This window comes from Henckelia pumila, chromosome 3 (assembly GCF_033568475.1).
Source record: "Henckelia pumila isolate YLH828 chromosome 3, ASM3356847v2, whole genome shotgun sequence".
Classification (NCBI taxonomy): Eukaryota; Viridiplantae; Streptophyta; class Magnoliopsida; order Lamiales; family Gesneriaceae; genus Henckelia; species Henckelia pumila.
Genome location: NC_133122.1, coordinates 10,571,983 through 10,585,995, shown reverse-complemented (window position 1 = coordinate 10,585,995; position 14,013 = coordinate 10,571,983). Strand labels below are relative to the sequence as shown.

Below are 14,013 nucleotides of genomic sequence, written 5' to 3'. Positions count from 1 at the left end.
ATGCAAATGGATATTCATAGGATGAATAGTCGAACTACCCTATCCGGACTTTCCAAGTGGTTATCACTTATCGAGTGGATAAAGTCCGCGGTTTTGGTTGTACACCATTAGTCCTTACGACTTGAAACATCATGGAGACTCTATATGCTAGTACTGTGCTTTGACTCGTTTACCGACTCTGAGGGGGTCATCAGGTGTCGAGATTGGGTACAGTTACGACACATATAGGAGTCAATGCATTGTTGTCAAGGATTCACCACATACTTGCGAGTGTGGATATCCTATGCGATCTGAGGAGATATTAGTGTGACAAATCTCTGGCCAGAGTACTTGATGTGATTTAAGAAATGGTTTCTTAGTAGCACATGCGATGTCACTAATTTGATCTTCAAGATGCATTGCATAGTTATCGAATCTTGAGCGACTCTCGATATACCAATGGTTGTTGATTCGATCGGGATATTTGGATGAAGGGACCGTACTGTACGCTAACCAAAATCTACTGGTTCTTGTAGGCACTATCAGTGATACCTAGGGAATCATGGGGCGATGTTGCTAGGCGCTTTACCATGATTCGTTGGGCAAGTCGGAAAGTGTTGTTCCGAGTCACAAGGAGTTGTGAGCCCACGGCTAGCTGTATCCCTGAACCATTGAGGGTCACACAGTGTAATGGAGTTTTAATCCCCGTTGAGATAGTTAAATTTAAAGAGTTAAATTTAATGAACTAAGGAGTTGGACTTCTTAAATAAGAGTAAGGGAGTAGGATTTCCTAAAATGACATAGGGATGGACATTTTTGGAAACCACTGAATTCGGATTCAGGAAAATTTATTTTGACTTTAAAACGTGCAGAAATGGTTTCTGTGCACATTGGTGAAATCGTTTCATCAATCGGAGTCACGATGAATTTTATATTAATTTCTGAACGAGCGGGCTTTGCTTGTCGGGCCCCAGCTTATGACTAATGGGCCCTAAGGTGTTAGTGGCCTGCATTATAAATAAGTTATTTCAGTACAGAAATTACACACGATAGCTCATAATTTTGAGAGAAAAAAAATCGAAACCCTAGCCCCTCTCTCAAGCTTGGCCGTCGCCCCCCTCCCTCTCTGTCTGAGAAATTCCGGTCTGTGATTTTGAATCGCAGTAAGGAATAACGAATCAAATTCGTGTATTCTCTTCGCAGAAAACTTCTGATAGATTTTCTAGTGCAATCTATCAGAGGGATTAAACCTCTGTTCGTGGACCTGATTGAAGGCGTTCATCGGTTCCAGGGAGAGACAACAAGAGCAGAATTGTTCTGTTGGTGTCCATTAATCTCGTTGCGAGATTTGAGGTAAAATTTATTTAATTGTTATTTAAATTTTACACACACGTAATTCAATCGATGAACGGTTGATACCCATACCATGGAAACGTTCCATGAAAAATTTTTAAACTTCCGCTGCACCGGGTATCAATCGTAATTGGTCTGGGAACTCGCCAGTTTTCCAACAGATATTTCCACATAAAAATAAATGTTGCATTAATCAAAAAATATAATAGATTAGTAGTTCATTGATGACATAATATATTCCAACAAAAATAACATGGCAAAAGAAAAACAAAAATGATTGTCATTCAAAGTTTTAAAAAGAACACAAACATCAATTTCCATGCCAAAGAAATAAGTCAATTAACACCCCTCCACTCATTAAACATTGTTGTGGCCATGGTATCTCTCCAAGTTTGCCATTGTGAAGAGGACTCTACATGATCTATATAACCATCATGTTCATCTTCCTCACTATTTATTATCTCTTACTCAATCATATCTTCGATGGGATCCACCGTCATTTCTGATCGTATGAAGTTATGTAGCAAACACATGCCAAAATCATTCGATTTTGAACCTTTATACTATAAAAAGAGGGACTTCTTAGTACATCCCATCGCTTATTTAGTAAACCAAATGTTCTTTCTATCACGTTCCGTGCTGAAGCATGTTTCATGTTGAAGTACTTTTTGTAGTTTTGTGGTGACGATGCTCCATGTCCCCAAGACTTCAAATGATAACGAACTTTCTTATACGGTGTTAAAAAGCCTTCTGCATTAGCATACCCATTGTCGCAAAGATAGTAACAACCTATAAGAATGTGTAAACACAAGTCAATAAATTGAAACGAGAGAAAATTCAAAATAAAATAATCATGAGTAGTCTGTATTTTTGTTAAATTAAATACCTTTAGGAACCTTTAACCCATTTGGTCGACAAAGTGCATCGCGTAACACTCTAGAATCAGCGGCTGAACCTTTCCATCCCAGCAGAACATGCACAAATTTCATATCGTGATCACAAACACCTAACACATTAACAGATGTAATACCTTTCCTTGTTCTATATCTAGCTTTCTCATTTTCACGTACATGAACACTGATATGTGTTCCATCTAAAGCACCAAGACAACCCTAATATAATATATATGATGATTAATATAAAACCAGTATTTGAGAAACTTAAAAAAATGTTTCAATATTTTAATAGATGAATTTTACCTTAAAGAGCTTCCACCTCTCATTTGTACTATCATCTGGTACAGGTGTTGGCTCGACAAGAAGGATATGGTGCAGTTTAAGTATAGATGATAATACATCATGAAAGTTTTTGCTAACATTTTTTCCACTACGCAGGTAGTCATGTCCAATAATACGATTTTTCTTGTGATGCCCTAGAATGGATAGAAACATAGCTACTTTTTCTTGGACACTTACATATCTACAATCAGTCAGACCTCCCACATGTTCTGTCAAATAACAAAGCCGTGCAAATGCATTTCTAGTCATCCTCAAATTGTTTACATATTCAATATCTCCTACATCCACAATCTTTCGAAGATGCGATATTTGTCCCGGTATTCCATCTGCCATATTATATCTCACAATTCTTGTACGAATCCTAGGATTACGTGGTTGCTTACGCCTTTTATGAGCAGTTACCATCGCATTTAAAAATATGACACAATTATTGATAATTTCTTGTACTGTCATGAAAATCAAACATAATAACTCTTTATCATCCATCTGCTAACAAAATTCATGATGAAATAATTAGTTTAAAATATTGAATATATGTACTCACATATTCTAACACTCCAAAAGAAAATTAAATACCATAATAAATGGTATTATGCCACAAGAAGATCAATAAAAAAACACTTTATAATGGTAATGCAGAGCTTTGAGAATTGAAGTTGAGGTACAGAACATAAGAAATAGACATGTGTACTTCACAAAAGGTTCTAAAGCACCAATATTCCAAATAATATAAACAACGAAATTTAGATACATATATGAAACTGAATTGGTATTTTGGGCCTTCAACCTCACTCCCACTAAATGCAATTGAAAAAATATTTAGACAAAAGGAAAAAAAAACGAAAGAGCAGACAGAAAGTAGGGATCGAGTGCAACATACAGCAACATCAAATCATAAGCAAAAACTGGAGACACCCATGATTTGGAGTGAAAATCTTTTCTTTGAGGAGCAATAAGATACATATAAGAAACAAAATACAAAAGGAAAAAACAAAATTCATCCATCAAAGCACAAAAAAGTTCCCTCGGGTACTATATAAGATACAGAATTGTGCTTTTGAAATTCCTACCTAAGAATTTAAACATCGTCTTCAACCAAACTACTCCAAATTTCATGGTATTTTGGAATTTTAGAAACAATCTTCCCTTGATTTTGAATTTATTTGACACTGTTAACTCCACAAAATTTAACAAATAAAAAACCCCACAAGAAGCAGTCAACATTCTCCGAAGTTTTCAACTTGTTACCATCGACAACTAAAAATATCAAAAAATTTACAAATTCAAACAAAAAATTTATAATTTACTTGGATGAACCCAGAAAATACCTAAATCCATGTAAAAATTATTGAAGAATAAAATATTAAACAATCGTGAAATTAAGGCCAAATAAAAAAAATAAAAGGAAAAAAAAGAAAGAGACCTTGCTTGTATATCTCACAGAAGCCGATGAATTGGAAGAATGAACTTCAGTGACGGCAAATGGAGCCATAAAATAGGAGAAATTGAGAGGAAAAAGAAGGAATTGGTAGGGAAATGAAAAAACTGAGAGAGAAACGAAGAAATCGCCGAGGGTAGATTAGGTTTTATGAATTTTTTTTTACTCAAATATAGATTAGGATACGCAATACCATGTAAAATGGAGGATGAGAAATATCGGGATAGAAGGTTTGAATGACGGGCTTCAAGATTTGAACAAAATTGATTTTTTTTTAAGTAAACAAGGGATAAGAGAGGATTAATAAACTAATCTTATATTTATTAAGCCAAGTAAATGCAACCTAAAAATTCTAAAAACAGTTATTCTAGCATTTTGTCACTTTATTAGATTAGAAGATTAGAAGATTAGATTAGATTAAAAGTAGATTAGATAATTATTAGATATAAATTGGGTCATTTCGAGAACAAATATTCGATTATTTTTGTATGAGAAATTTATTAATTAATAATTAAAAAAGTAAAGCCAAAAGTCGTGCTCTTCCACTCGTCCTGACTCTCTCTCTCTCTCTCTCGTCTCCTTCCCAATCTGTCAAACATCATCAATTTCACGTTCAAATTTTGGATTAAAAAGTTCCATTCGTTATTATAAAAAAAAAAAAAAAAGTTCCATTAATTAATTAATTAATTTGTATTTTTCGATTTTTGGTTGTTGATCAGAAGAAGGCAGGCAGGCAAGCAGGCAGCAGATCTGAATCTGACATCGATTCACCTTTTCCAAGGCGGTAACACAAACGAGACCCACCCTCTCTCTCTCTCTCTGTGTGCTTTCAATTCTCCATTATCATCAATGCCATTTCATTTCTTTGGTCTTCATTCAGATTTGGCTTTTGGTTTGGTTTTTATGTTGTGCAGTTCTGGCATTTTCTTCGCGAGCAATCACGCATTTGTAGGGGTTTTTTCTGTTTGAAGGCCGAAAGATTATTATTATTATTATTTTTTTTGGAGAATTTTTCTTCTTATATGGTTGAAGGCGAAAAGGTACAGTTTTTATGCCACATTTCTGTCTAGGGTTTCAAGATTAATTATTTTGGTGGAGAACGATAGGTAGTGCGGCTTGTTGGATTTTTATTTAGAGTAAAAAACAATGATTCGGTGAGCATACCTTCAATTGCCTTGCCCACCCCGTTTTGTAACTGTTGGTTTGGGCGGGGATATACTCCTTAAGGTGTAGAGAGATACATATACATATACTCTGGGGGGCTGGTCCCAATTTTGGTTGGTGAGGTTCGGCTGTTGTCTTGCTTAAGGATTCGCTATGCCATTCTCCAATGTGTTTTTCGCATTGGTGGTTTCTTTATGTCTTCCGGCAAGCCGCTGTTGTCTCAATCTGGACCTCTTTCTGCTCCACAGCCTCACCCCATTCACCATAACCGTCACTCTTCCTTGACTCTCACTTCATTGGGATGCCTGCATTCTGCATCAATATCTTCTTCTATTTCTGACGAAACACAAGGTAACAATTTGTATGATCTGAAGGAGGTGGAGGAAGATACTGTAGCTACAACTGTTTCAAGGAACTCGCGGGAAGCTTCTGCTTTCTGGCCTAAAAGAAAGGAATATCGTTCTGAGGAGCTTTATTTGCAATGCCCCCGACGCAAGAGGAAAGGCCTTGTGTCATGGGGTGGTGTTGCAGATTCATGGCTTGATATTAGTGCCCTGGAAGTTTCTGGTGCTTCTTCTCGGGGGCAGGACAACTTGAACAAATCACGAAGGTCTGAAAGATTCCTTAAGATAAGCATGCAGCTTGCTGAGAGTATACCTCATCACGATAACCCCAGGTTGATCCATATTAATGATCCGAAAAAGACTAATGAAAAGGCTGATTTCTCCGGGAATGAGATCCGGACCAGTAAATATACATTCCTTAATTTTTTGCCTAAGAATCTTTTTATTCAGTTCCATCGAGTTGCTTATTTGTATTTTCTAGCCATTGCTGCTTTGAACCAACTTCCCCCTCTTGCTGTCTTTGGGAGAACAGTTTCCCTTTTCCCGCTTCTTTTTGTACTCACCGTCACAGCTGTAAAAGATGGTTATGAAGATTGGCGAAGACACAGGTCTGATAGGAATGAGAACAACCGGGAGGCTCTAGTGCTGAAATCTGAAAAGTTTTATCCCAAAAGGTGGAAAAAAATACAGGCTGGTGATGTAATAAAGATCTGTTCTGACGAGGCTATTCCCTGTGATATGGTGTTGCTGGGCACAAGTGATCCTAGTGGAATTGCTTATATACTGACTATGAATTTAGATGGCGAGTCAAATTTGAAGACGAGGTATGCTCGGCAAGAAACTAACAATTTGGTACTTGAAGGGTCAACCATATCAGGGATTGTCAGATGTGAGCAGCCAAACCGGAACATTTATGAATTCACTGCGAACATGGAGTTGAAAGGGCATAGGTTTCCCCTCAGCCAATCAAACATTATTTTGCGTGGCTGTCAGCTTAAGAATACAGAATGGGCTGTTGGTGTTGTGGTTTATGCGGGACAGGAGACAAAAGCAATGCTAAACAGTGCAATGACTCCTTCTAAGCGAAGTAGACTGGAAACCTACATGAACAGGGAGACTTTATGGTTATCTGTTTTCCTCTTGATCATGTGCCTTGTTGTAGCCTTTGGGATGGGTTTATGGCTAAAGCGTCACAACCCCGAGCTTGATACATTGCCTTACTACAGGAAAAGTTACTTTGAGAAAGGAAAAGTTGGGAAAAAATACAAGTATTATGGAATTCCTATGGAAACCTTTTTCTCATTCTTGAGCTCTATTATCGTTTTCCAAATAATGATCCCAATATCTCTATATATCACCATGGAGCTTGTTCGGTTGGGACAGTCATATTTCATGATTGGCGATAGGGATATGTACGACAGCAGTACTAATTCCAAGTTTCAGTGCAGATCCTTGAATATTAATGAGGATTTGGGACAAATAAGATATGTATTTTCTGATAAGACTGGTACACTGACAGAAAACAAGATGGAATTCAGAAAATCTAGCATCTGGGGAAAGAATTATGATTGCAGACTCTCTTTGACTGGCCCATCTCAGGACATAGGTGTTGAAGGTACAACTGTAGTCCAGCTTCAGTTTTTATGATAATAATAATATAAATTATAATATTGCGGCTCTGTTCAATTTATTTTATTTTTGAATCCCGGAGGGTTTAGTACTTTAAAAGTTATTGCTGTTTCGTTTTATTTTTAAATTCTAGGAATGGAGGTAATATCGTAAATTCGAATTCGTTACCCCCATAGTTAAGCTTGCAAAATGAGGTATCAGTAACGTCATGAATCTGATTGAATTTATGTGCATACAACAGATCATAACATATCAAATTGTTGAAAGCATTTTGCGATTCAGGTCATTCACATGTGTCTGAACGTGTACATATCTAAGTGCGACTTTCCAGGTTTCCTAATCAAGCCGGTGGTTTTTCCTGGTATACTGTACTGTATACATTAGATCAGGCTTCAGAATTTATTGATGTACAAGGCTACAGGAAATGTGAATGACTGTATGCTGCACTTCACCATGAATTCACAATGACTACATTTGTTCATTCATGTAGGAGAAGCTGTTAAAGGGTGCCAAGGTGTAAACATTAAGATCGGTCCTTGTCTCCTAGACCCCACACCCTGCATGCATTCAACAACTATACCTTTTACTGAATTTATACTGCATGATTCAACCTTTAATATCTGCCATAGCAATATTAATATGTTGCTTTCCTTCAATTCCTGTATATACATATGCATGCCTAACATTGTTTGCAATGACTGAATGAGAATACTGCATTGATTTTTTCTTACCACATATATCAAGTAATTACACACACACACACATGTATATAAACGCTAATGGTTGACATACCTCTGCAGGGGAAGATGCCAAGTTCTATAGACAAAAATGGAGGCTAAAATCTGAGATCTTTCCTAACTCTGAGCTCATTAAACTGTTGTACAAAGATCTATATGTGGAAGAAAAGATTGCAGCACATGACTTCTTTCTGACCCTGGCAGCCTGTAACACAGTGATTCCTATTGTAGCTGAATGCCCTGCAAGTGGTCCTGACTGTACACCAGGGGACGGTCGTAAATCTATCAATTATCAAGGTGAATCTCCAGATGAACAGGCTCTGGTTGCTGCGGCGTCAGCTTATGGCTATACACTTTTTGAGCGTACATCCGGGCATATTGTTATTGATGCCAATGGTGAGAAATTGAGGTAGAAGGCTCTCTTTACTTTGAGAAAGTGTAGGCCTCATTGAAATTTTGTTTCTGAGTGATGTGAGCTGTTATTATGGACGAGTGTTGTCCTCTTTTGCAATATATGTTATTTATTTTAGTTACTCCTTTAACATGTGCACACGATCCATTTCGATGAAATTTTTAAGGATATCAAGTTGAATCAGCTGCTTTATTGTTCAATTTGTAATCTAATGAAACATAACCCGGCATTGCCTTTTCTTTCAAATTTGAAGTTACTTTAAATACTTAAATGTATACACTTCTAATGCAGGTTGGATGTTTTGGGTCTGCATGAATTTGATAGTGTGCGCAAAAGGATGTCTGTCGTGATTAGATTTCCAAATGATTCTGTAAAAGTATTGGTGAAAGGGGCAGATACTTCCATGTTTAGCATTTTAAAAAAGACCCAACCCAGCGATGATCCTGTAATACGTATAACACAGTCTCATTTGAATGAATATTCTGCTGAAGGTTTGCGCACTCTAGTTGTTGCTGCTCGAGACCTTACCAATGAACAACTTGCAGAGTGGCAATGCATGTATGAAGATGCTAGCACATCTTTGACAGACAGATCAATAAAATTGCGACAAACTGCAGCTCTTATTGAACGTGACTTGACACTGCTTGGGGCCACAGCCATTGAGGACAAATTACAAGAGGGAGTACCAGAAGCCATTGAATCCCTGCGGCAAGCTGGAATAAAGGTGTGGGTCCTCACTGGGGATAAGCAGGAGACAGCGATATCTATTGGTCTTTCTTGCAGACTTTTGACCACTGATATGCACCAGATAATCATTAATGGAAATTCAGAGGATGAATGCAAAAAACTTCTATGTGATGCTAGGGAAAAATATTTCGTGAAGTCTGCTAGTTGCCGCGATCAGATTCCTAAACGGAAGAAAAATGCAGAAATTGATTATCTTGAAATCCCTTCTAATACGAAGTCAGCTTCACCACAGCTGCATGCAGGACAGGAAGATGGACCTACTTTCAGACCGCTAGCACTTGTTATTGATGGGAATAGTCTGGTGTACATATTAGAGAAAGATCTGGAGTCTGAGGCATGCATGCATCATCTCTATCTTTGTTGTAATTTTATTTATTTTGTTTTCTCTGGTCTCTTGATTCAGTTTATGGTTGCTAAAATTTGGTTATCGAATGGCCAATTTTGATCCTTGAGTGTGAGAATGCTCTGTCCTCTACTCACCAAGCTTCTCACAAATTTCTTTGTATTTTGCATCAGCTATTCGACCTTGCAACCTTGTGTAGGGTAGTGCTGTGTTGTCGCGTAGCACCGTTGCAGAAGGCTGGAATTGTTGACATGATCAAAGGCCGCACTGATGACATGACACTTGCCATCGGTGATGGTGAGTAAGTTCACTGAGTTCATGTAAAATTAAAAATATAATTATGCTTTTTTTTTTGTTTGGTCACTTCTTTTTGGGAGGTCGGTGTGGGAGGAGATGTTTGCATTTCTCTTTATCAGTTAATCCCCATAAAGCTTCGTATCCTGACTTTTCAGATTCTTTCTGATGTGAATTATAAGTGGGTCATACCCTATAAAAGTGATGTGCATAGGCTCTTTGCATCTTGGGACAAGGGATTTTAAACTATTTTTGCTTACAATTGATGCACAATGTATCTGCAGGGGCTAATGATGTTTCAATGATACAAATGGCGGATGTTGGTGTCGGAATTTGTGGTCAAGAAGGGCGACAAGCAGTGATGGCTTCGGATTTCGCTATGGGACAGTTCAGATTTTTGAAAAGATTGCTTTTGGTGCATGGACACTGGAATTATCAGCGAATTGGTTACCTGGTCCTCTATAACTTTTATCGCAATGCTGTTTTCGTATTGATGCTTTTCTGGTATGCATATCATTATTGACCTCAATATTTTGCATTAGCTGGTGTGAGTTTTTCTATTTCCCATAAAAGCTTTCAAATCCTCTGTGCACAGTAATAAAAAATAGAGTCGAGTGTATAGCAGCATGGGTCACGGAATTTTGCAATGACAATGATAGTATTATCCTTTTTCCTTGGCAATATTTGACACCATCTACATGTTAATCTCACGTCGGCCATGCTGATAAAAAATGACAGAATCTCTTGTTTGTCTTGATTTCGCATTACAATTTTTCACTTAATTTTATTGTGGCATATTCATTCGAACTAATGCCCGTCTTTAATGAAATTAAATTCCAGGTATATATTGTGTACAGCCTTCTCAACTACTTCTGCATTGACAGACTGGAGTAGTGTTTTTTATTCTGTTATATATACTTCAGTACCTACTATAGTTGTTGGTATTCTGGATAAGGATTTAAGTCACAAGACATTACTTAAATATCCAAAACTTTATGCTGCGGGTCATCGACAAGAGAGCTACAATATGTCCCTCTTCTGGATTACAATGGTGGACACGCTATGGCAGAGCCTTGTTCTCTTCTATGTCCCATTGTTTGCCTATGGAGAGAGCACGATTGACATTTGGAGTATGGGCAGCTTGTGGACAATTGCTGTTGTCATCTTAGTCAATGTGCATTTGGCGATGGATATTCAACGCTGGGTAGTTATTACTCATATGGCCACATGGGGATCAATTTTTGTAACATATGGTTGCATGTTGGTGCTTGATTCTATTCCGGTCTTGCCTAATTATGGGTTAGTTTGCAGACTGACTTAGTTTGTTGAAATTCACTCATTTTTGTTATGTTTCATTGTTTCTCTAATGTTCATAACTGGAATCTTTCTCGGTTTTGTGCAGTACAATATACAACCTGGGAAAGTCACCCACTTATTGGCTCTCCATTTTGCTTATAACAGTTATAGGATTGCTCCCTCGATTTGTTTTCAAAGTTTTCCATCAGATTTTCTGGCCTTCAGATATCCAAATTGCTAGGGAGGCTGAAATATTGAGAAAGCGGCGCAGGTTTTTTGGATCATAGGTTGGTGTAGTTTGAAGCTGACTGGTTACTTTATTCTGTTTCAACAAACCTTAAGTTTTTCAACTTTTTCCAGATGCATCTTCCATAGGGCATTGGCACCCAATTGTTAGTTCATCATTTCCCTTTTGTATTATTGACCCGGCTCATCTCATGATGTGCATATTAAACACGAGGTGGCTGTACACTAGTATCATATTTTGTTCGTAGCGTGGTGGATACTGATAGGCGATGGCACGTTTGATGTACTTATGTTTTACTTCTGACGCCCATGAATTGATTGGTTCTTGGATCATGCTGTCATGTTCTTGATTGTTGGGTTCATGTTGCATGTTTCAATCTATGTTTGGGTTTTCAGTTTTTATATCCCGCGGATTTACTAGCACTCAGTTGAAATGTAGCTTAGTTTATCTTCTTCCCTTATTCATTCTTCATCCACAATGGCCTATGTGTTGACCCTTAATTTCTGCCTTCTACCAGACCATCAAGTCGACAGTTAGTATAAAATTTGATCTTATGTTAAGATTTTCCTTGTGTCCTTTCCTCATGAGCATATGATGGCTGATGGATATGGCTCGCAGTTTGTTGCATAAGCTGTCCTCTTTTCAGCCGTCCTTAGTTCCATGATACTTAAAAATTTGTTATTTTTAATTGCTTGAATGCGATGATACCTGATTTGGCAATGATCATAAGCTGTCCTCTTTTCAGCCGTCCTTAGTTCCATGCTACTTAAAAATTTGTTATTTTTAATTGCTTGAATGCGATGATACCTGATTTGGCAATGATAGCTATGTGTTATAGGGTGCTTTTACTTCTAGGGTTATGGCCAATTGCTTTGAATAAATTGTCCAATCTTAAAATTTCGGATTGATTTTGATGAATTGGCTGGTGTTGATAGAGTTTCAAAATGACAGCATTCAATAAAAAAGAGCATTCAATCGAATTACATGGTGTTTGTCTGAATGAATTTTGTGTAAAAACAACAAATGTCATTGTGAATTTATTACCATTTATGTAGCTTGTGGATTGCTCTAGAATGCATACTTGGCTGATTTTTTATCCTGCAGAAGCAAGGATTCGAATGTTCTTAGACACATCAACACTATTTCTGGATTTACTCCCGGGGATCCTTTAAGCTGTTGCTTTTAAATGCGTAGATTGTTGGCACTGTTTGTCCACATGTGAAGAAAGAAGTGGAACAAGCATAAAGGTGGATCGGATGTTAATTTAACAGGAGCAAAGTGGGGGAGGAATTATGATCTTCCTGCCAGCCTGTATGTATTAATCGTAAAGGGGGATTGAAGGCTAAAGGATTCAATTGAAATAAGCCCGCTGGTTCTTCTGCAAGTTTCCTAATAGACGTGATTAATAGTCGAATTTCACTCAACAATTGAGGTTATGTGTGGAAGAAAAATTATGAGATGCAGAGAGAAAGGAAAGACATATAAAGTGTAAACTAGTTTATGTAAAGAATAGGTAGTGATTTTCACTCACTTTTACAAGAAGTTTGTAATATCTGACTATCTGAGGTGCGTCTTTGGCTAAGTGATGAAAAAGAAGAGGGGGGAGGGGGAGGATAAATTTATTCAAAGGAGTTGTATTTGACAATTTGTTGTCAGCAGTGAGTGGAGAAGCTTGTGGAGCTTCTTCTCTATCTCTGTTTTTTATGTTTTGTTTTATTTGGTTTTTGGTTATGTTATGTTATGTTTTTTTTTTCTTGACCAAGGTTTTTGGTTATTTGTATGCCTAAAAATGTTATAAAAAGCAAGTAACGAGGATGTGGCTAGAAAGAAACAGTGTTGATTACCAAAAAATTTAGGGAAAAATCGATGCTGCGTGTTAGTTTTTTATTGGTCAATTTTGTGGGTTTCACAAATTTTGTGGCCCCGCATGTGGGGCCCTAAAAATTGACCAATAAAAAATTGACACGCCACCCATGGGTAGTACCCCATGGGTGGCATCGACACTTCCAAAATTTAGAAAGAAGTTTGGGAGATTTTATATGATTATGCTTTCTTAATGTGGGTTTTGTACATGTTATCCTCCGGGCACGGTTCCTTGAGGGTAGATGGACGGCCTGGATCACTTTGCAGGTCTGTTGATATGACCTGCAAAGATGATTTGGGCCGTTACCCTGAAGCTAACATCGACCTTTCCTTTAATGTGATTAAATGTTTTTCATATTCGATTCCACATCAGTTGGTTCGAACTACACGTGGAGCAAAAGTAAAGAAACAATATTTGTTAGAAAATGCAACTTCATAATATGATTTTGTTTTGAGCGTGAATATATCATATCGTCTTTGAGCAAATATTGCTCTCGTTTGTTGTTGCTGAAACAATGACCATTTCCCTTCAAGATATTCGAATAAGAATATAATTTACAAACAATAAATTCTCTCAAGATAAATAGAGAAGAAATTTTGATTTCTATAGAAAATAAATGGAGAGAAACGAAAATTGTTGTGTATGTTCATATGTTGTATCAAACTGTTTGTGTTACATATACTTATATTGCCTTCTGAACATCCATTTACAACCGATGAATTTTTGATCTGGGAGGTAGATCGACTAATTTACAACCAATGGTTTCGGGTTGGGAGGTAGATCAAATAATACCCATGTTCCATTTGCTAGAAGAGAGTCCATTCATCATTTATAGCTACTTTCAGAAACTGGAATCTCTTTCATTGCTTCATCATATGACATTAGATCATCTTATGTATGCAAAATAATAAGTATTTATTCAATACTT

At 37.2% G+C, this 14,013-nt stretch overlaps 1 protein-coding gene across 8 annotated transcripts; it reads left to right on the top strand.

Annotated features, from left to right (window-relative positions):
* Positions 1–4,554: 4,554 nt before the first annotated feature.
* On the top strand, positions 4,555–12,957 carry LOC140893496 (phospholipid-transporting ATPase 1-like). Of its 8 annotated transcripts, none has more exons than XM_073302565.1 (9): positions 4,555–4,792; positions 4,923–5,048; positions 5,547–7,131; positions 7,946–8,291; positions 8,586–9,375; positions 9,558–9,681; positions 9,963–10,182; positions 10,519–10,977; positions 11,081–12,957. In XM_073302565.1, the coding sequence occupies exons 2-9, from the start codon at positions 5,031–5,033 to the stop codon at positions 11,259–11,261; spliced, it is 3,723 nt and encodes a 1,240-aa protein (XP_073158666.1). In that variant the 5' UTR covers positions 4,555–4,792; positions 4,923–5,030; the 3' UTR covers positions 11,262–12,957. The 8 variants fall into 8 exon arrangements, with proteins under 8 accessions (XP_073158666.1, XP_073158661.1, XP_073158664.1 ...); XM_073302563.1 differs by lacking the exon at positions 4,555–4,792 and having other exon boundaries at positions 4,799–7,131; positions 11,081–11,261; positions 11,335–11,366; positions 12,326–12,957; XM_073302560.1 differs by having other exon boundaries at positions 4,923–7,131.
* The last annotated feature ends 1,056 nt before the right edge of the window (positions 12,958–14,013 follow it).

What these genes read in the sequence shown, in the direction of transcription:
- LOC140893496 (XM_073302560.1), top strand. Translation starts at nt 5,367, where the DNA reads ATGTCTTCCGGCAAGCCGCTGTTGTCTCAATCTGGACCTCTTTCTGCT. An exon ending in TCAGGACATAGGTGTTGAAG is followed by an intron (nt 7,132 to 7,945) that starts GTACAACTGTAG and finishes ATACCTCTGCAG; the next exon opens with GGGAAGATGCCAAGTTCTAT. An exon ending in CCGGTCTTGCCTAATTATGG is followed by an intron (nt 10,978 to 11,080) that starts GTTAGTTTGCAG and finishes GGTTTTGTGCAG; the next exon opens with TACAATATACAACCTGGGAA.